At 43.4% G+C, this 21028-nt stretch overlaps 1 protein-coding gene across 2 annotated transcripts in view; it reads left to right on the top strand.

Annotated features, from left to right (window-relative positions):
- Window positions 1-13755, top strand: part of LOC134440401 (melatonin receptor type 1C-like) — a 32042-nt gene extending 18287 nt beyond the window's left edge. For both annotated transcript variants that reach the window (XM_063190467.1, XM_063190466.1), the window contains 2 exons: window positions 9310-9773; window positions 11632-13755. In XM_063190467.1, the coding sequence (XP_063046537.1) occupies window positions 9310-9773; window positions 11632-12042 (875 nt within the window). In that variant the 3' untranslated portion in view covers window positions 12043-13755. The remainder of the gene's footprint in view (window positions 1-9309; window positions 9774-11631) is intronic.
- The last annotated feature ends 7273 nt before the right edge of the window (window positions 13756-21028 follow it).

Raw genomic sequence — 21028 nt, 5'->3', positions numbered from 1 at the left:
ATGTCCTCCCTCACCATTCCTCTTACGCCTTTCTTTATTGATTGGGTCAGGAGGGAAACAACACAAGGAAAGAGAAACAGAACCCAGTGGACATTGTGGGATTTTGCAGATGATATAATTCTACTCTCTCTCTCTCTCTCTCTCTCTCTCTCTCTCTCTCTCTCTCTCTCTCTCTCTCTCTCTCTCTCTCTCTCTCTCTCAAACACATTCACACAGACACACAGACACACAGACACACACACACACACACACACACACACACACACACACACACACACACACACACACACACACACACACACACACACACACACACACACACACACACACACAAACACAAGAGAAGACCGACAGACTGGCACTAACTGCATGTTTTTGTTTGAGCTTCTAAGCGTTGTGTTACACCTCACCTGCTCCTTCAGGGGACCGTAACAACTGACATATTCAATTAACACAAAGAGCATGCGCCAGCTATTATAAAACACAAGCCATCTTCATCTGTCAAATCTGAAATGATGCTGCCTAGCCTGAGGTATACTTTCCCTATATATTGTATTAAGCCAATTTCATGCTTGCTTTACCATGTCTTTAACATGAGTAAGTGTCAACACAATGCGTTTGTGGAGTATGCTGGCGTAATGTTCAGGCGGAATGAAGGCGTTGATGTCATGACGTGCCACAAAAGCTTAACATTTCTTCACAATGTAAGCAGCCCACCAAAACGAAACTTTATGAGGAAAAATCTAGTAAAATCTCACTTCTGGCTGAGAAATGGGTTATTTTCAACATGTCTGCCAGCGGCTTAAAATAAGGGCGGCACTACAGGTGAATAGGCCAAAACTTGCCAATATCACCATGAAACTTTACCCCATGATTATTCACACATGAAAACAAATGTTTTCTGAAATGTTACGTTGTAAATATGGTAATTAGACTATATCTAATTAAATATGCACTGAAAAATGCAAAAAAAAATGAAAATCTCAAAAAGCCAGGCTCAAAATTATTTTTTTATTTCGTTTATTCAGTTATTCAGAGGAGATTATGGATATCTATTTTTGTTTTGTAGTGAATCTAAAAATACTGCATCACTCAGCCTCTTAATGCAGATACTAGGCTGGCTGGCAGAATTTTTTGAAAGCATGCTTACTTTACACCTCTCTTTGATTTATAAAATTGAGTTTTATGTTTCTCAAATTCTTCCAGACATTCTTTCAGTCTGGTAATATAACTTCTTAGCCTGTATCATGGCAAGGTCAGCTGTCCTTAACACTTGGCCTAACCACAGCTGTGTCCCAAGGGTCGGTGCTGGGGCTCCTATTTGCCATACACACCACCTCACGGTGCCATGCTATCTGTTCTCACGGCTTCACTGTTACACTGATGATACACAGTACCTGTTATTGTAGACAGATGACTCCATGGTCTGTGCACACATTTTCGTTTGCCCATAGCCTCAGTTTCCCAGTCATGCTGCTTCTCACTGTTCAATATACATAAAATCAGACCATGGCAAGACAAGGCGAGTTTATTTGTATAGCGCATTTCATACACAAGTGCAACTCAATGTGGTTCACAAAAAATTAACAGCAAAAAGAAAGGAAACAAGAAAGAAAGGAAGAAAGAAAGAAAGAAATTAGAGTATGAAAAAGTAAAACATTAAGAAAAAACATATTGTAAAATAAAAATACGAATGAAAACATACTGTATAATATAAAGCTGCTAGGGGAAAGCATCTAAGAACAGCTTCGTCTTGAGTCTAGACTTAAAGTGATACCGTCCCATTTTTGGAAATACGCTTATTTTACACCTCCCCTTGAGTTAAATAATAGGGTTTTACCGTTCTCCTGTACTTCCAACCGTTTTCTAGTTATGGCAGTGCACATTTTACCTCCAAGCTAACAATTAACATTGAGTCCTGAGACCAGTTAGCCGTGAGCTGGTCTCATAGGACCCAATGTTAACTGCGAGCATGGAGGTACAATTTGCACTGTCAATTTTCTTCTTGGAGCAGGCGTCACTCTTAATTATTTCAGTCTCTGAGGGTGCTGGCCCAAATTTCAAATTCAATGTTTCAAGAAGGAGGCCGCACCTTGCATAGTAGTGTTTTTATTGCACAGACGTGTTTCGGCGTGTGCCTTCTTCAGTGTACAATTTGCACTGCCATACTCAGAGAACGGTTGAAAGTACATGAGAACGGTAAAACCCTATTATTTAACTCAAGGGGAGGTGTAAAATAAGCTTATTTCCAAAAATGGGACAGTATCACTTTAAAAAACTGTAAAACTAAGCCACTTGATATAAAATCTGCTTTTGTGTAGCCAGAGCCATGGAATTCAGAGTTTAACCAGTTGATCACTATGCCTGTAAAGTCAACCCAGTGTTCCAGACTATGTATGTAGTATGGCGTGATTAACTGCCAAATGCAGCACTTAAGTCTAATAGCACCAAGACTGATGTTTTGCCAGCATCAGAATTCAGTCGCACGTCATTCATAACTTCAGTGAGAGCTGTTTCAGTGCTGTTGTTGGCACAGAAATCTGATTGAAACTTATCGAAGTAGCTACTAGACGTTAGAAAGTCAGTTAATCGATTAAAATCATTTTCTCTATTATTTTACCCATGAATGGTAGATTAGATATGGGCCTAACTAACTAACTAACTAACCTAACTACAACACAAAGACCTGCCACATGCAAAAGTTCTCGGATGACACAGCCATTGTTGGATGCATCAAAGATGGACAGGAGGGGGAGTACAGGGGACTGGTGGAGAACTTTGTCAAATGGTGCAGAACCAACCAGCTGCGGCTGAACACCACCAAAACCAAAGAAATGGTGATCGACTTCAGGCGAACCACCCCACCCCTGGTGCCTGTCTCCATCGAGGGGGAGACAGTGGAGACAGTCTCCACATACAAGTACCTGGGTGTTCACCTGGACTCTAAACTGGACTGGTCTGCAAACTCACATGCACTGTACAAGAAAGGACAGAGCAGACTCTACTTTCTGAGAAAGCTGAGGTCTTTCAATGTCTGCAACAGACTCCTGCAGATGTTCTACCAGTCTGCCATGGCCAGTGTGCTCTCCTATGCTGTGGCATGCTGGGGTGGCAGCATTAGGAAGAGAGATGCTGGACGCCTTGACAGGCTGGTGAGGAAAGCAGGGTCTGTTTGTCGGCACAGAACTGGACGCCCTCACAAACCACTGCTGACAAGAGGACACTTAGCAGACTGGACTCTATTTTGGACAACTACGAGCACCCCCTGTACCCAGTCCTCAACAACCAGAGAAGCCTGTTCAGCTACAGACTGCGCGCCCATCTCCTGCAAGACAGACAGGCTGCGGAAGTCATTTGTACCCAGGGCCATCCAGCTATTCAACATTGCACAGAAGGACACACAAAGAGAGATTGTCATAGGGGACTGGACTGCATAACAAATCCCACTCCTGCACACTTTATTTACCTGGACTCTTAACCCTTTACCCTTCGACTCCTCTTCACTGACAGTGCAGTCACTGGACAATGCACAGCTGCTTGTGTGTGTGTGTGTGTGTGTGTGTGTGTGGTGTGTGTGTGTGTGTGTGTGTGTGTGTGTGTGTGTGTGTGTGTGTGTGTGTGTGTGTTGTGTGGTGTGTGTGTAGAGACACAGTTGGCGACTTGTGTAACCCCCTGGACTACTGATACTCCTGGACACTTTGGCCACCCAGCACAGGTGACACTATGTACACTTTATTTTTGGTGTGTGTGTGTGTGTGTGTGTGTGTGTGTGTGTGTGTGGTGTTTGTGTGTGTGTGTGTGTGTGTGTGTGTGTGTGTGTGTGTGTAGTGAGACAGGGGGGGGCGACTTGTGTTACACCCCCCCCCCCCCCCCCCCCCCATCTCATCTCTTTTTCCAAGGAATACAATGGACATTGTAATAGGCAGAGAGACTATGGACACTCCTGGACACTTTATGGCCACTTTGTGTTGGCTTCTATGTGCCACTCAGCTAAGGCACATGTGAACACTGTGGTCACTTTACACTTTATCTTTGGTGTGTGTGTGTGTGTGTGTGTGTGTGTGTGTGTGTGTGTGTGTGTGTGTGTGTGTGTGTGTGTGTGTGAGAGAGAGAGAGAGAGAGAGAGAGAGAGAGAGAGAGAGAGAGAGAGAGAGAGAGAGAGAGAGAGAGAGAGAGAGAGAGAGATATGCCTTGGCAAATATATGTAACAGTGAGCTATAACTTATATGATGATTATTTTATGTGTAATATGTGTGTTACGTCTTGTGAGCAATGTCTTCATTTATGTATGTGTGTATGCTACTTGACACCTTAATTTCCCCCTGGGATCAATAAAAGATACTCTACTCTAACTGCTTCTTTCAAACAGCCTGGGAATACGCCTGTTTGTAGTGAGGTGTTAATGATCTGAAGTATATACAGTACCTGACCTAATATGCCACTTCTGGTACAGGCCGTGCTCATTTCGGACCTCAACTAGCCTACAGCAACTCCGTCCTGACTGACTGGTCTTCCAGCTTGTGCAATAAGACCTTTGCAAATGTTCTAGAGTATGACGCTGTGTCCAGCAGCTTTTTGTTTGCTGGAATTAAAAACAAGGCCCTGTCCCTTGCCTACAAAGCTACAGCAGGCTCTGCTCTGGCTTACCATTTATGATAAAGCCCTATGTTCCTTCCAGGACATTGTATTCCTCCAGTACCAACTGTTTCACCTTGCCCTCTACTTACACAAGTAGAGTGGCTCCTGGCACTTCAGTTCATCTGTTGACAGACCCAATACACCCAGTGACACCATCACTGATGATGTGTCCTGATAAACTTGACAAACAGGACAGGAATATTACAATAGTGTTTTTATCATCCCGAACAGCACTCTAATCAAACAGATCCTGAAAAAAGGCTGTACAGGTGATTATGTTTACTAATGCCAATAGTGTAAATAGCACAATGTGGGGAAGTTGAACAATATAAGGAAGTTAGGATTTGGCAATTTGAAGACCATACAGTTTAATGCTTACGTGAAAATATTAATTTAATAATCTAATTATCATATAATAACATTTTGAAATTGATCACATGAAAATGCAGTGAGATGTGCATCATCTGGTGACCTGTTAAATCGTTTTTGCATATTTATAAGGTAAATAACACATACGATATAGCAAGAATGAGGGTCTTTATGCTATATTGGATGCCATCTTGAAAATGACATCTTTCCCATAGTCAGATTTTGTAATACTGTATGTTGAAATAATCAGCTGAAAAACCTTATCAATTCTTTGGGTTTGGGTGGGTTTTTTCCACAGATTTACTCGACTAGAGTCCCTGGTAACTTTTCCGAATTAATCACCTTCACAAGTCAGTCAAAGCTTAAATGAGGCGTATGAAACTCTTTTGATTGCTTCCGCTGTCTCGGTCCAATTTAGTCGTGAGAATCACACATTTTTGAACATCGTGAGATTACATTGTCTTTTTTTTAACAACATGTGGTTTCCAGGAGGGCACTATGGGGAGCTCCCTTAAGGTCTGACTGAGAAACATTTGAGAAATATTCAAAGGTGGTTGGTGCTCCTTTAAAGGGATACTATGCAACATTTGCAAGGTTACCCTAATACTTCCTCTTAAATCTGACGGTGGTTGAATGGTCTTATTATAGATGAATGTTCTGTCTGTCAGACGGCATATGCCAGATGAACACGCATGACCTGACAAGTCTCAGCTACTGAACATTAGGCAGTATATGCATTTAATCATCAAATTAAAAATCTTTCAAATCTGAAGTGGCTCAGTGTCCCTTTAAAGGTCATGTCACAATATTACCTTAATCTTAATCCTTATATCTACCACAATCAATATGCTGCACCAGTTGTTCCCAAACTTTTTCTCCCGGGACCCCCTTTTGCACCAAAGAATATTTTTGCAACCCCCACCCCCTCATATTCCAACACCAAACATTATTTGTCCATTAACATTGCTAAATTCTAATTGAACATTCACAGAAAAAGTAAGAACATAGGTTGGTGAGAACTGTTTTTTTATATATATAAGTCCATTCTGTCTGCGACCCCTACTGAAGTCCCAACCCCCTCCTAGGGCTGGGCAATATGACGATATATATCGGGGCAGGGCATAGCGAAGGCGTGGCGGCCCGCCACTGTGAGATGAATGTAGCGGAAACCCTGAAACATATGTAATTGTGCTATATCGTGATATATATCGTTATCGTGATATAACGTAATCCATATCGTGATATAGTTTTTTTCCATATCGCCCAGCCCTACCCCCTCCCCCCTTTTTGGGAACCCCTGTGTTACACTGTCCGTGCGATATGGTGGCGTTGCCTGCCATGTTCTAACTGGCACCCATTCAACCTTACTAGATTCCTGGGAGCACTGTAAGGTTAGTAAAGCTGCGTCACCTTGTACGTGTTGAAGGTCAGTTGGGGCCTTGGGACCGTGAGTGATGCACAGCGGCATTAAATAATGTGACGGCGACGCGCTGCACAAACGTGACCTGACAGCTCTAACTGCGGTGCAGGGTTACCAAGTGTAATGAAGGGTGAATTGGTTGTCCTTTTCATCAGCAGGTCTCGGAAGCAGGATGACTGATTATCCAGCTGTCTCCAACAACTCTGCTGGGTCTTCCTTAGCGTGTCACTTAACATGTTGTTGAGTGAGGGGTTGGTGTGAAGTGTTGTTAGGTTGGAGGGGGAGGGGTAGTTCTATAAGGGTTATAGAGGATGAGTTTTAATAGAGGGTGAGTGAAAGTGAAGGTGGTGTGATTGTGCATGTTGGGTGGTGGGGTGCAAGGAGGAGGTTTCTTGGACTCCACAAGATGCGCATCAGACCAGCATGGATGTAATAAAGGACGACATCTTGGATCTTGTTTGTGTGTGTGTGTGTGTGCGTGCGTGTGTGTGCACGCACGCACATGCACATATGCGTATGTTTGTGGAGTGTTTTTCTTAAATGTAGAGTCTGTCAGGCAAGTTTTCATGAAATAATTCAAGGCCACCGCACAGATGACAAATCTGCCAGACGATCACACCTGACAGACGTTTGTGTTAGGACTGCTTATCAGGGCTACCTCCCTCTCTCACACACACACACAAGGACTGGGCCACAGACAAAGGAAACAGGGCTCTTCTTACCTCCCTCTCTGATAATGTCGTCTGATTAAATGCTTACATAAAATAAAGCGGCATTTGGGGGGGGCGCCTTGGGCGCATTGACCTGAGCCGCGTTGCTCTTCGAGCGCCCAAGATGAATTTTTACATGGAGTTACATAATTGTTTTTCTCACAGCTCTTATTTTCCTTGCTTGAGAGGCCCTTGCCCTACTTGCGAGTTTTTTTTCTCCTTTGGCTGCAGAAATAATGAGACACCACATAAACAGATATTTTTTTTGCTCGTCCAGATGAATAGCCTCAGATACTTGCATGAAAGAGGAGAGCGATGAGAGGAGAGGAGAGGAGAGGAGAGGAGAGGAGAGGAGAGGAGAGGAGAGGAGAGGAGAGGAGAGGAGAGGAGAGGAGAGGAGAGGAGAGGAGAGGAAAGAGAGACCCATTGCCTGTGTGGGGTGTGTAAAGCTGCTCCAGTTAACCTGCCCTTAGCTTCTCTCGCTTTTCTCTCTGTCAGAGGTGCCTGCTCCTTTTGTGCAGCCCAGTGGTCATAAAGCTGCACCTTCTTTTTTCCCTCGCACACCGTCCAGCAGGGGGTAAGATGAAGAATAGAGCAATGCAATCCATCCCCGTCTTGCTCCAGGAATTGTGTTTCTGGTAATGGGCTTGGAATGCTTTCACTTGGAGAGGCTTGGAGTCTTTCTTTCATTTGCGTCAGAGCCCTTTGTTAAAGTAGCCCATCTTGTGTCTCTCTTCAAATCGATTTACATGTAGTGTCTTGGATGTAGCGTGACAACATTAAACAGTTTATTGGGCAAATATGGTGGTGGTTGACCTGAGTACTTGTGTGAAAGTGCTGACAACGAAAATGTAAACGTAAAAATGTATTGTAAAAATGTAATGTTTTGCAAGCGCAGTGTATTGAAATGTGTTACCTTTCAAATGCAGTTGGAATGGGAATGCAATTAATCTTGCAGAAATAATGATGAATCGTGAATCATCCTGGCTTTTGCCATTTTTGATCAATGAGATGGCAAAGTTTTAATTCCCCTGCCTTACTGCAATTAGTGACTTGTAAACATAAAACTACAAAAATAAAACGGAAAATAAAACTGGAGACGAGTAGAATGATCAAAAGTGGAGTCGGGGTCCATGAAAGTGATTATGCAAAGCAATTGGTAAAAAGTACTGCTGGTCTTTGAATTGTCCCAGTCCCCTTGAGGCTGAAGTCATTGTTATCAAAGCTTACAGATGCAATTCATGGTGTTATTTTGTTGTGGCTTCAGTGTCATGGAGCTGATGATGGTATGTGAGATTTTGTCAGTGCCTTTAAAGACTGTCGATCACAATTTTCACAATCTGCCAGAACTATGAAAGAAAAATGTCAGCATATGCCTACTTAAATGTTTTTTTCCCCTCTTATTTTTTTTCTCTTTTAATGGCCAAGCTTCCGGTCTAATGACCTTCCTCAGGGCTCAGTCTGTCACAATCTGTCAGAAAAAAATCTTGATGAAATTCAGTAATGGGTTTTATGATGATATGGAACAGTATAAACAATGGTGCCACCATGTAGGCCTAACACCAGTTTGAACTATTCTCCTGTTCTCACGTTTTCCTCGGTTGATGATGATGACAAAAGTGAGGGTGCAATTTCTTTACCGACGGGTTAGCGATGAGTTTGATCTGGGTTAAGTTTAGTATTGTTTTGTTTAGCGACAAAATGTTGCATAGGCTACACCTAATGGAAAAAACATGTCCCCCACACGAGGTTTGTCACCATGGTAAAAGCATTGCGTGGCATTGCAAAACCTACCGTAATTGCGTCAAAATAACACGTGAAATGCATTAGCATGAAGTAACATGCCGTTTTGTGAGGACAGTCATGAAATAAAATGTCTGAATAACAAATGCCTGAACCAAATAATTGCTTGTTGTTATTTCCTTTTTCCACATTTGCTATCAACATGAGAGTAACCAAAACAAGATAAATATCGAAACTTCCTACAAATCTATCCACACGTGATATCCTTGACAAATGGATATTTGATTGTGGCCAAAGAACACAGACTACTTTGCCAAACAGACAAATATGCACCAAGCTCTGCTATGCTGAACTGTTGACTGAAAGGCCTTCTCACTAAACCCCTCTCTCTCGCGCCTCTCTCTCTCTCTCTCTCTCTCTCTCTCTCAGGGAACATCTTTGTGGTGAGCCTGTCGGTGGCTGACTTGGTGGTAGCCGTCTACCCGTACCCTCTGGTGCTCACCGCCATCTTCCACAACGACTGGGTCATGGGCGACCTGCACTGCCAGGCGAGCGGCTTCATCATGGGCCTGAGCGTGATCGGCTCCATCTTCAACATCACGGCCATCGCCATCAACCGCTACTGCTACATCTGCCACAGCCTCCACTACGACCGGCTCTACAGCCTGAAGAACACCTTCTGCTACCTGGGCCTGACCTGGGCGCTCACGGCCATCGCCACCGTGCCCAACTTCTTCGTGGGCTCCCTGCAGTACGACCCGCGCATCTTCTCCTGCACCTTCGCCCAGACGGTCAGCTCCTACTACACCATCTCCGTGGTGGTGGTGCACTTCCTCATCCCCCTGCTGGTGGTCTCCTACTGCTACATGCGCATCTGGGTGCTCGTCATTCAGGTGAAGCACTTTTTAAAAAAACATCACATAGTTGGCTTGGGGCGTGGCACAAACGGCTAAGGCACTGTACTGTTATGTCAGGGACCTGGGTGCGATTGCACCTCCATTCTCTCTCTCCCACTAACTTCCTATCTCCTCTATCAAAATGGAGGCCAACACGTCCATAAATTATTTAATACACTTTCGAACCAAAAAAGCTGTCCTTGAACATACTCCAAAAATCAAATAAACAAATGAAAAGAAAAAAATACTATAGTAGGCTACCTGTTTATGATCATCTAGTTCCATTCAAGTTCAAAGCTTGTGAGCTTCAAAGATTGTTTACCAAAATGAAATTCTACTTGAATCCACCTTCACATTGTTAAAAATAGGCCTACTGAATATTTATTCCTATGAATGAAAAGCACAAGCTGGCTATGCAAGTTAGTTGCCTGTTTTCCTCATGCTGTTTATTTTCCAGACGCCTGATGTTGCTTTTTAAAACACAACTTATCAAAGTGAAATTAATCTTAAATGCCCCTTACATGGTTACATGTTAGGCATACTGAATATTCATTAGCTGTGCATGTTACCTTGTGCAAATGACAATGTTTTTATTGGACTGACCACATTGACTTAACATCTACAAAATACAGCAATGTAGGCCTATATACTTCCTGCGAAGATTAAGATCCTTTGCTGCAAGTGCCCAAATAATCTTTTTTTATTTTTTACATCTGTGATCCAGAGCGTTATGCTTTACTGCAGTACAGCTTGGTATAGCAGCCTCTCTGTCAAAGATAAAGCAAAACTCCAAAACTAAATCAAAATCGGCTCTAAGATCATTGGGTTGCCAATAGCAAACCTATTCCAGGAAGCTTACAACAAAAGTATGCTCCAAAAAAAAAAAAAGTATGCTCCAACTGGCCACATGCATCTCTACTGACATCACACACATTCTTCACCAAGAATATCAGCTATTACCCTCAAGTAGGTGTTTCAGTTTAGGCTGTACAGTATGTATAGTGTTATCACTCCACCATGATGATATCTTCAAGTTATGTGGATTGTATGTAATTGATGTACATGTATGTATGTATGTATGTATGTATGTATGTATGCATGTATGCATGTATGTCTGTCTGTATATATAGGCCCTACAGGATCTCGAACGAATTGCGTCTATAATCTAACGCAAACCAAAAACTGAAATTGTGTCCCGTTTAGGGAAAGCTTTGGTCAGGGCACAAATTTTATACTCAGAAACATGGCATTACTGACAGGTTAGGTTAAGGGATGGTTTTGGGAAGAGCACAGTTGTAGAACTCAGAAACATTACATTACTGACAGGTTAGGTTAAGGGATGGTTTTGGGAAGGGCACAGCTAGACCAATCAGAAGCTACCTTTGTGCTCTAGACCAGTGTTTCCCAACCAGGGGTACGTGTACCACTAGGGGTACGCGAGCACACTGCAGGGGGTACTTGGGAAAATGAAAAAATGTATGTAGCATAGTCACATTGGGATATAAAGCATGAGTGAGGGGGTACTCATGGTATGACAAAAAGGCTTAGGGGGTACACGTGACAAAAAAGGTTGGGAAACACTGCTCTAGACAGCAGGGAAAGCGTCGGAATCTGGACGCAGTCTCGGATGTTGGTTTGCGTGATAAACTAGACGCAAATCAGGCTCATAGGCCTATATTCTCTGGGCTACCAGTCCAAGGTCCTATGTTCTGTTTTTGTCAGTTGTGCAATAGTCTTGCGATGTTATGAGTAGCCTATGTCCTGTCTTAAAAGAGTCTTGCTCAGAGATGCAAAATGAATTTCAGTGTAAACTGACAATTAATTGTCCTTGTATGGTATCGTATTTATCATGCAGGTGAAGCATCGCGTGAAGCCCGACCCAAAGCCCAAGATGATGAAGCCGAGTGACCTGCGCAACTTCCTGACCATGTTCATGGTCTTCGTGCTCTTCGCCGTGTGCTGGGCGCCGCTCAACTTCATCGGCCTGGCAGTGGCCATCAACCCGGCGCGCGTGGCGCCCAACATCCCCGAGTGGCTCTTCGTCACCAGCTACTTCATGGCCTACTTCAACAGCTGCCTCAACGCCGTCATCTACGGCCTGCTCAACCAGAACTTCCGCAAGGAGTACAAGACCATCCTGCTGTCCCTCTGCACGCCCAGGATGTTCCTGGCCGACACGTCCCGGTGCGGCACCTTCCAGGAGGGGCTGAAGAGCAAGCCCTCCCCTGCCGTGACCAACAACAACCTGGCAGAGATCCATCTGTGAGATGAGAGTCTCAGGGCCACCTGTTCAAAATGTTATTTTTTTTCAGATGTTCATATGGTTTACACTAGAGGATGACATTTTTCGGGAATTCCCGTGGGTCCCGCGGGTCCTGCGGGATTCCCGCGGGATGGGAGTCAAAATTCAAAGATGAACGGGAGCGGGCAGGAGCGGGAATAAAGATGAATGGGAGCGGGCAGGAGCGGGAATAAAAATGAACGAGAGCGGGAATGCTCGCTTATTTTTTCATTAAAAAAAGCCTCGTTTTTTTGATGAAACGGGAGTGGGATTGATTTTGAGTGGGAGTGGGCAGGATTGGGAAACATTCTTTTCAGGAGTGGACAGGATGGGATTTGTTTCTTTTACTCCAGTCCGGGATAGGACGGGATGGGATTTTTTTTCTGGGACCGGGATGGGACGGGAGTGAAAATCCACTCCCATGTCATGCTCTAGTTTACACAGCAACGACATTTTCGGGCGGTGGAAAATGACAAAATCTGAAAACGGCTCCCTGTGTGGAAATCTGGAAAATGCTCCATTATGTCGTTGCTGTCTTCATAGTTGGAAATGCATAGAGGATGTTACACATGAAAACACCATTTGCACAAGCAGATTACTAGTAGGCCCACTCTATACTTTGCCTGCAGTCACGAACAGCAACCTGGCAGAGATCCATCTGGGAGATGAGACTAGGGGGGCCTGTTTGAAAAAAAAATGTCAGATGTTCATATCGTTTACACAGCAACAGCATTTTTTTAGGGGCTTGTTTATACCTGTATTGACAGGACAGTGTGATATGGTGACAGGAAGTAAGTGGGAGAGAGAGATGAGGGAGGATCGGGAAATGACATCGGGCCGGAATCAAACCCGGGTCCCCGGTGTAGTAGTGCAGTGCCCTAACAGTTTGAGCCACGGCAGGGCCAATGGCACTTTTTTTTTTTGCTTGGGGTCAGAAAGTAAAAACCATGCCACAAATTTGATCCAACGCGCTCTCTGAGTCAGCTGATTGTAATGCTCAGTGAAGTCACTTGTTTTGAAACTGGACTGTGGACACCTCTGATGAGAAGAGACTAACTGTCGATAAGGCCTCACAAACTGTTAACGTTTCAATGTGTGGAACTATGTCGAGACACCACATTGTGCCTTTGTTTTCTATTTTAGGTCAGTCAAACTGATGTGTTTTTTGGTGGGGAGTATTATCTATTGTGTGCCAAAAGTATCTCTTGCAAGTATTCTGTGTCTTCATTGAAAATCGAATATTTGCCCGAAGACAGATCCATTGTTCCGATCAGATAAGGAAATATCCCCGACATGTTTTCACTGTTACATATCCACAACAATAACGGCCCCCCTGCCTTGAGGGTATGGTGGACAAAATGAAAACCAGGGAGAAACCCAGGGAGGGAAACAGAACATTGAACACTGATGCCGTTTCCAAAGACTTTGGAATTACAACAGATGGCCAGTATTTTTTTTTCTTTGCAGGGGACACGTTAAATCATTTTATTCCACTTTAGTAAATCCTCCCCAGTCCTGTGAACAGGAAGACTAATGAGATTCAGATCAAGCGGAAACCATATCATGATGCATACGGTAGTGGAAGCAGCTGAACACATGTCCTCCAAACTGAGACGCATCCAGAGATGTTTTGCCATTGTGAACCCTACATCAATCTACAGTAAAGAGCATGTTGCATTGACATGAATAAAGTTTGTATACTGGGAATGATCTATATTTTCTCCATATTATATTTTGCTCTCATTATTATACGCATGCATGGATCTTATTTTTCAACTTGTCAGCCCTCATCTCTCCTCATCAAAAGCTGCTGAAACGGTGTGTGAGCATCACGACACTCCTAAGTGGCGTAGTTCCAGCTACTCACATCTCTGTCTGATTGCGATCAATGGTAGAAAGGATGGTGGCATGCTTTGAACTCTCTCTCTCTCTCTCTCCCTCTGTCTCTCTCTCTGTCTCTCTGTCTCCCTCTCTCTCTCTCTCTCTCTCTCTCTCTCTCTCTCTCTCTCTCTCTCTCACACACACACTCTCTCTCACTCTCTCTCTCTCTCTCTCTCTCTCTCTCTCTCTCTCTCTCTCTCTCTCTCTTTATGTGTGTGTGTGGGTGAGGGGGTGAGGTGTGTGGGTGTAAATATGTATATATGATTTTCTGTGTATTTGTATTCAAGAGTTTGACAGCGTGAGGGGAATGGCTTGTCACTCAATGCATTGTAATATGATCTGGTGTGTGTGTGTGTGTGTGTGTGTGTGTGTGTGTGTGTGTGTGTGTGTGTGTGTGTGTGTGTGTGTGTGGGGGTGTGGGTGTGGGTGTGTGTGGGTGTGTATTTTGAGAGGGCATATAAATGACCTTCCAGGGGGTTATATGGCCCATGGTGCCCGGGAATAAAAGTAACATCTTGAAGACAGCAATCAGAGCTGCACTCTGCGCGTTCACACACACACACACAGACAAACACACACACACACACACACACACACACACACACACACACACACACACACACACACACACACACACACACCTCCCGCTCTCTCTCTCTCTCTCTCTCTCTCTCTCTCTCTCTCTCTCTCTCTCTCTCTCTCTCTCTCTCTCTCTCTCTCTGTCCTATCTCTCTCTCTCTCCTATCCCTCCTCTATAGCTCAGTGCCCTTAGCCTGTCGCCTCATGTGTAAACACTTCTCACTCTAATACATTCTGATCCTGCGAAGATATTGAGCCCTCCGGGAATTTTCCCAGGAGAGCTGTTATTAGTGTGGGGGTGCAGAGCGGAGATACACACAGAACGCGGCCTCTCCTGGCGAAGGTTACGTCTCCCCTAGCTTTGCTCTCCTCTGTGACAGCAAGACATCGCTTCACACTACAACACATCTGACCACACTGCCTCGCACCACACTACCACAATGCCCTGTGTGCCTCGCTGCGCTACTTTTTTGGGACAGGGTGTTGTTGCGAAGCCTTGTGGTAAAGGATGACTTCTCCCCAGCTCAGCTTCCTCTGCGTCCCCACCATGCCGCATTTTTACCATATCTGACCACAATACGCCTCACTGCCTCGCACCGCAACGCCCTTGTGTGCCTTGCCGCGCTACTTTTAGAAAGCACAACAAGATAGTGTCTTCTCTCGATCTCTACCATCTGGAGTTGGGGGGCTCTGGTCATCAAAGCGTAGCAAAAGGAATGTTCATCCCCTCCAAGGCTGTCAATGTGTCTGAATTCGACAAAATCATACTCACTCAGTCGTCTTTTTCGACGTTTGTTTATTCCCAGCTCCTTTCATGCACATATTGGATGTTTCGTGCACAATTGAGAGTTCTGCTTTAGTGGGCAGGATTGGAGGCAGGGGGAGGGAATGTTATTATTACTGCATAATTATCACAATATTATTCCTGTTGTTGTTGTTGTTTTTTTTGTTCGCGTCAATAATAAATAATACAAATTGGGAATAAAAAGAAATAAAGGGAAATAAACGAATGAATAAAAAATAAGTACACTCATAAACAAACAAACAAACAAACAAATGAGATGATGATGAGCGAAGGAGGAAGTGCTAAACAAACCTGGGGTGAATTTCTCAAAACCAAAGTTGCTAACTAGAGTAGCTACTTTGCTGTTTTCAATGCATTTTCCCATTGGCAACTACCGAAGTTGCTAACAGGCTAACAACTTCTCTTTTGAGAAACTCACCCCTGACTGGAGGCTCGGCCTGGACAGCAATATGAGACTTCTCCCATGAGCCCAGGAGCACGAGAACCAATATGAGACACGGCAGCCCCCACTTGCCGCACCCGCCGGAAGACGGAAATGAGAGCGACCTCGTCAATTTGCATGCGGGAAAAGACACAGGTGGCTGTATGGGTTTGGGAGGGGGTGGGGGGGGGGGGGGGTGGGGGGTTAGTTTGCATGCAAAATACTAATGCAAGATGCCCACTCAATTCTTATCTCAATCATTGATGTGCAGTGAACGGTGCAATATGTATGCGAACAGCCAACGCTGACTGCATTTAGTACCAAATAGATAAATAAATAAATAAATAAATAAAGTGTATAAAAGTAAAACTTCCCCAAAGCAATTTACAGTCTTAAAAACTCCAATTCAATTGTCCATTTCGTGTGTGTGTGTGTGTGTGTGTGTGTGTGTGTGTGCGTGTGCGTGTGTGCGCGTGTGTGTGTGTGTGTGTGTGTGTGTGTGTGTGTGTGGGAGCGTGCATGCATTTGTGCACCTGCACTGCATTATATTGCATCTTTCTGTATTTTGACAGCACAACCAAGTTTGAGATTATTGAACCCCTGAAGACCAAACGGTCAAAGTCCTAAAGCTGACTTCTGGTGGTGAGTCCGCAACTTACCAAGAAACTCATAAACCTGGTTCTCCAGTGCAATCAATTCAGCCTGGAGCTGAAAGCCTCAAAACATTGTGGGCATTTGCTTTGGACCTCAGCAGCACCCCACCCACCTTGGTGGCCCTGAACAATATCCAGCACCACAGTGACAAGTGGCAGATATTCGTCAGATTGAGACACGAGAAGTAGAGTTTCGCACGACACCATTCACAAAACTTTGGAACAAGCTGTTGCCATTCGAAATGGTTAAGACTGATTAACTTCAAGTAGGCTAATAAGCCAGTCAGAGCAGCTGTGTTATTACCGTGGTAACTCCTCCCCAATGACCCGCTATACACATTTAAACAGAAAAAAAAACAGATACATGTTGTGATTGAAGGACAAATGCTGTGTGAAAATCAATCTATCGTCTTGAGTACAATTGGTAGACATGTTATCCTTAATTCCTAGCTCGTAATTATGACACTATGTAGATTTGTCACAAAATTTGCACTGCAGGGGCCTCACGGAAACCTGTGGCCTAGGGGCCCCAGGCCATCTTAATCCGGCCCTGGCTATCGTTTCCCAGTATCTAAAATGGGAGACCAACAACACTGGCATCCTTAAACAGGCCCAGCAGGGATTTTTCCATGACAAAATGAAGAAGGATGGATACTGGTCTGCCTCTTGCATCGCTGACATTTAAGCCATCCCCTGCTCATCTATCACAGTTTGGTTTTTGATCAGCCACAGAAGGGGACTAGCGCGGATTACAATGCACAATTTGGACAAATCAACTTTCATTTCAGGACTTGAACACTGAATAGCCTAGGAATTAAGCAAAAAAAAAAAACTCTTCAAAGACTCCACTCATCCTCCACACACTGTCTCAATCTCCTTCACATGTGCGTTTGCTACGGATTCCAGCAAATTCAAAACAAGCAAACCCAAGAACAGCTTCTTTTCCCCCAACGTTTCTGTCCTATACACATCCCTTTGACCATTCTCCTACTTTTCAAACACCCATAGCCATGACTACATTCTGTGCACACATTGTATATTTACAATCCATCCTGTATTATGCTTATTCCCAATGTTTTTTGGTTACGCTTTCTTTTATGGTATGGTCTTTATATGTACTTTCTGGGTGACAGAGAGAAGTTATATGGTCTCTAACATGTAGGGGGGTAATTTATACAAAGTAAATACTGTGTAATACACACATCTCAAGAATTACGAATTGAATGAAACTACTGTGAATTGTCTGGGTAACAACAGGGTAATATAGAGAAGTTACCTGTTAGATACCATCTAACGTTTCTCTGTTACCCAGAAAATACACAGCACTTTCTTGTTCGTGTCAATTACATGGTATTTATTTGGTAAAACCGCTTTTCAACTCATTAGATAACATGTAACTTCTGTCTATTACAATGTTGTTACCAGTGGTGTAGTCTACGTAGAACGCAGATATACGGGTATACCCACTTCAACATTTCTGGGGTTTCAGTATACCCACTTAAAATTGATTGATCCATTATTTAGTATAGCACAAATATATACAGTATACCCACTTCCAAAAATGCTCAAATATATAGTATAACCACCACAAAAAAGAAGACTACACCACTGGTTGTTACCCAAAAAGTACACAGTAATTTCTGTACCATAAAAGACAGCATTAGCCTACCTGTTTTTCTATATCGTGACCCCTTGTATGTGGCCAAATATTTAGTGTGGTGAGGGCTAATATTCATTAGTCCTTAATGTAGGCCTACGAGTTATTATGGGATACTAGCAGGGCTCTTAATTCACTTTTTTCATCACCATCCAAAATGGCTATATGTTAATCGTATACTAAACACACAAACACACACTCACCAATGGGTCAAAGTGGCTACCAAATTTTATTTTCTATCATCCAAACTGAATTTTGATCAGCATTTGGCCAGTTAGCGGGTGTTAATTTAGAGCCCTGGATATTAAGTTTGTTTCTGGAGGCTTTAGTTTAGATCGCTTCCACTTCAGAGCAGATCATGGCACAGTCTCACAGTCTTGATTCCAGGATGCAAGGCAGTGCAGCAGACAAACAAAGCACACACACACACACACACACACACACACACACACACACACACACACACACACACACACACACACACACACACACACACACACACACACACACACACACACACACACACATGGCCGTAGCCACATATGAGGTAAGGGAGGTCCGGACCTCCCTTATTTTTAGAGAAAATAATATTTTTCATACATGAAAAAGAGGATCTTCTCCATTGTCCGCCATTTTGAATTTCCAGAAATCTTTTCAGCTGCAAAACATAGGCCTACTGTAAACTGTGGTCATACTAGTAAATATTAGTTCATTATTTAGCAAATATTCATGAAAAGACCAAAATTGGCAAAAGACAGCATAGTTTCAATGAGCAACATGGTTACAGTAGATACTCCGGGCAACATCCTACACAGGGCACCTTTAAAAAATGTCTGGCGCGCTGCGAGTGCACTATGGACCTCCCTTATTTCAAATTCCTGGCTACGGCCATGCACACACACACACACACACATATTCACATAATGTTACCTCTTTTTCAACTCATCACAAACACACGTGCGCAAGCAAAGGGAAGCAATCAAGATTCATATCATTAACAAGCAATTATTATTTGCGATTTAGAAAAGAATCATTATCATAATACAGCTTTACTAAACAGGCTGTGTGCAACGAAATCACCGCGGGAAAAAAGGATGCTAGATATGAAGTACAAACATGAATCATGATCAAGCTAGACAAACATATCAGGATAGTCTTAGCAAAGAAGACTAGCAAACGGCTACAGCACAAGCTGATGGTGGGGATCCTTTAATAAAATCAAAAATAAATAAATAAATAATATTTTGTCTCTCTATGATTATATCCACTAAGTCCCTTCCACTCTCGCACGAGTTGCATGATAGGGGGATATTTGAAGAGATTTGTTTTTCATTAGACACGGATTTAGGCATGGCTAGAACAAGCACTCCGGTGAAAAGTGCAAGTGTGAACTGTGAACTGTTGCAATGCGCCCGTAAGCCCACCCTGGAAATGGTGGTGACTGGTGAGAACAATGGCGGTGCACTGGCAGCTATCGTGTACGTGCCCCAAGGCTTGTTTTCCAGTTGGATCAGGCCAGGCAAAACTCAACCAGGATGTGACAAGTTCATGATAAATTCTTAACTATCGTGGCAACATTTTCCTGGCCGTATTCGTATACGCATGTTGACATGGCTCAAATGTGCTTGCTAATGTGTAGCTTCTTACTGCATATGGGCCCGTCGACGGGCCTTTTCACTCTGTGCTGAAAATACTCAACTGCATCACAAAAACATTGCTAAGACATTACAGATTAAGACATGGTCATTACAATTTTGGTGACAGTAAGGTTATAACAGGTGCTCTGCGTTAAGGGGTTAACTGCTCCCTAACAGCTGTATGCTGGAGCTAGCAATTCCTGCCATTACAACCCTGAAATATCTACATAATTAGTCTATCTATGTAGATAGAAAGAGTGAGACCACAGACCACAAAGCACAGTAGGTAGTGAAACAAAAAAAATGTGCCACAGTGCCGTTGCAAATAGATAGTAGTACAGTGTGGAATTACAACAGCACAGTGGAAGGAGAACAGAGAGAGAGAGAGGGAGAGAGAGAGAGAGATAGAGAGAGAGAGAGAGAGAGAGAGAGAGAGAGAGAGAGAGAGAGAGAGAGAGCGAGAGAGAGAGAGAGACAGAGACAGAGACAGAGACAGAGACAGACAGACAGACAGACAGGCAGACAGAGACAGAGAGAGCGAGGCAGAGAGAGCGAGACAGAGAGAGACAGAGAGAGGGAGACATGTGCCTGAAGTAGGCCCAAGTTTCTCAGAACAGGCACAAGACTACATGAATCTTACGTCATGTGCAAAAAAACAAAACAAAAAAACAGTGGAATAAAGGAGTAATATCTATGCACGAAAGCGTATCACAGAAATGGGATAAGCAGCAGGAGGAGGAAGTGTGTGAGGAAGCGAGTTCACAAACCTGACAACCTAATGGATAATGTTGTCTTTTGCTGGGAGCACTTTCTGACTCATAGCTGGCTCAGTTCCAGGATTTGAAATATTGTAGGCTACATCCATTGCAATATCAACAATAGTTGTAGAAAACAATTGAGGTACAAAATCAAGAAAGGTATATTCACATTACGATGGACGATGGCTTTAAATGAGTATTTAAAGGTCCCGTGTGTAAGATTTCAGTTGCCTTCTTGAAACTCGCCACGAGCTGTTGTGAGTTTGTCATTTTGATGTAACGATCACAAACAATATGGATCTTTCTGGAGTAGTTCATGTGAGTTAGTAGTTGACTATGTCATTTGTTGTGCAATAAAACAGGGGGAGGCTGGTGAGCCTAAGGCCTTATGGAGATATGTGTAACACTTTGATTTGACAACCTTAAAAAAACGTATATATAAAAAAACGTTACTAGATTATCATGGGATATGGAATCACTTGCCATGGGTTTGGCTCTTTACTCGACAAACATCAGTATTTAAAAAAGGTCTTTGTTGCTTTTTTTATCCATTCCAGGACAATTAAAAAAGACTTTTATT

Source organism: Engraulis encrasicolus, chromosome 23 (genome assembly GCF_034702125.1).
Source record: "Engraulis encrasicolus isolate BLACKSEA-1 chromosome 23, IST_EnEncr_1.0, whole genome shotgun sequence".
Lineage (NCBI taxonomy): Eukaryota > Metazoa > Chordata > Actinopteri > Clupeiformes > Engraulidae > Engraulis > Engraulis encrasicolus.
The sequence above is the reverse complement of the archived record's forward strand: the minus strand, read 5'-3'. Positions and strand labels throughout refer to the sequence as shown.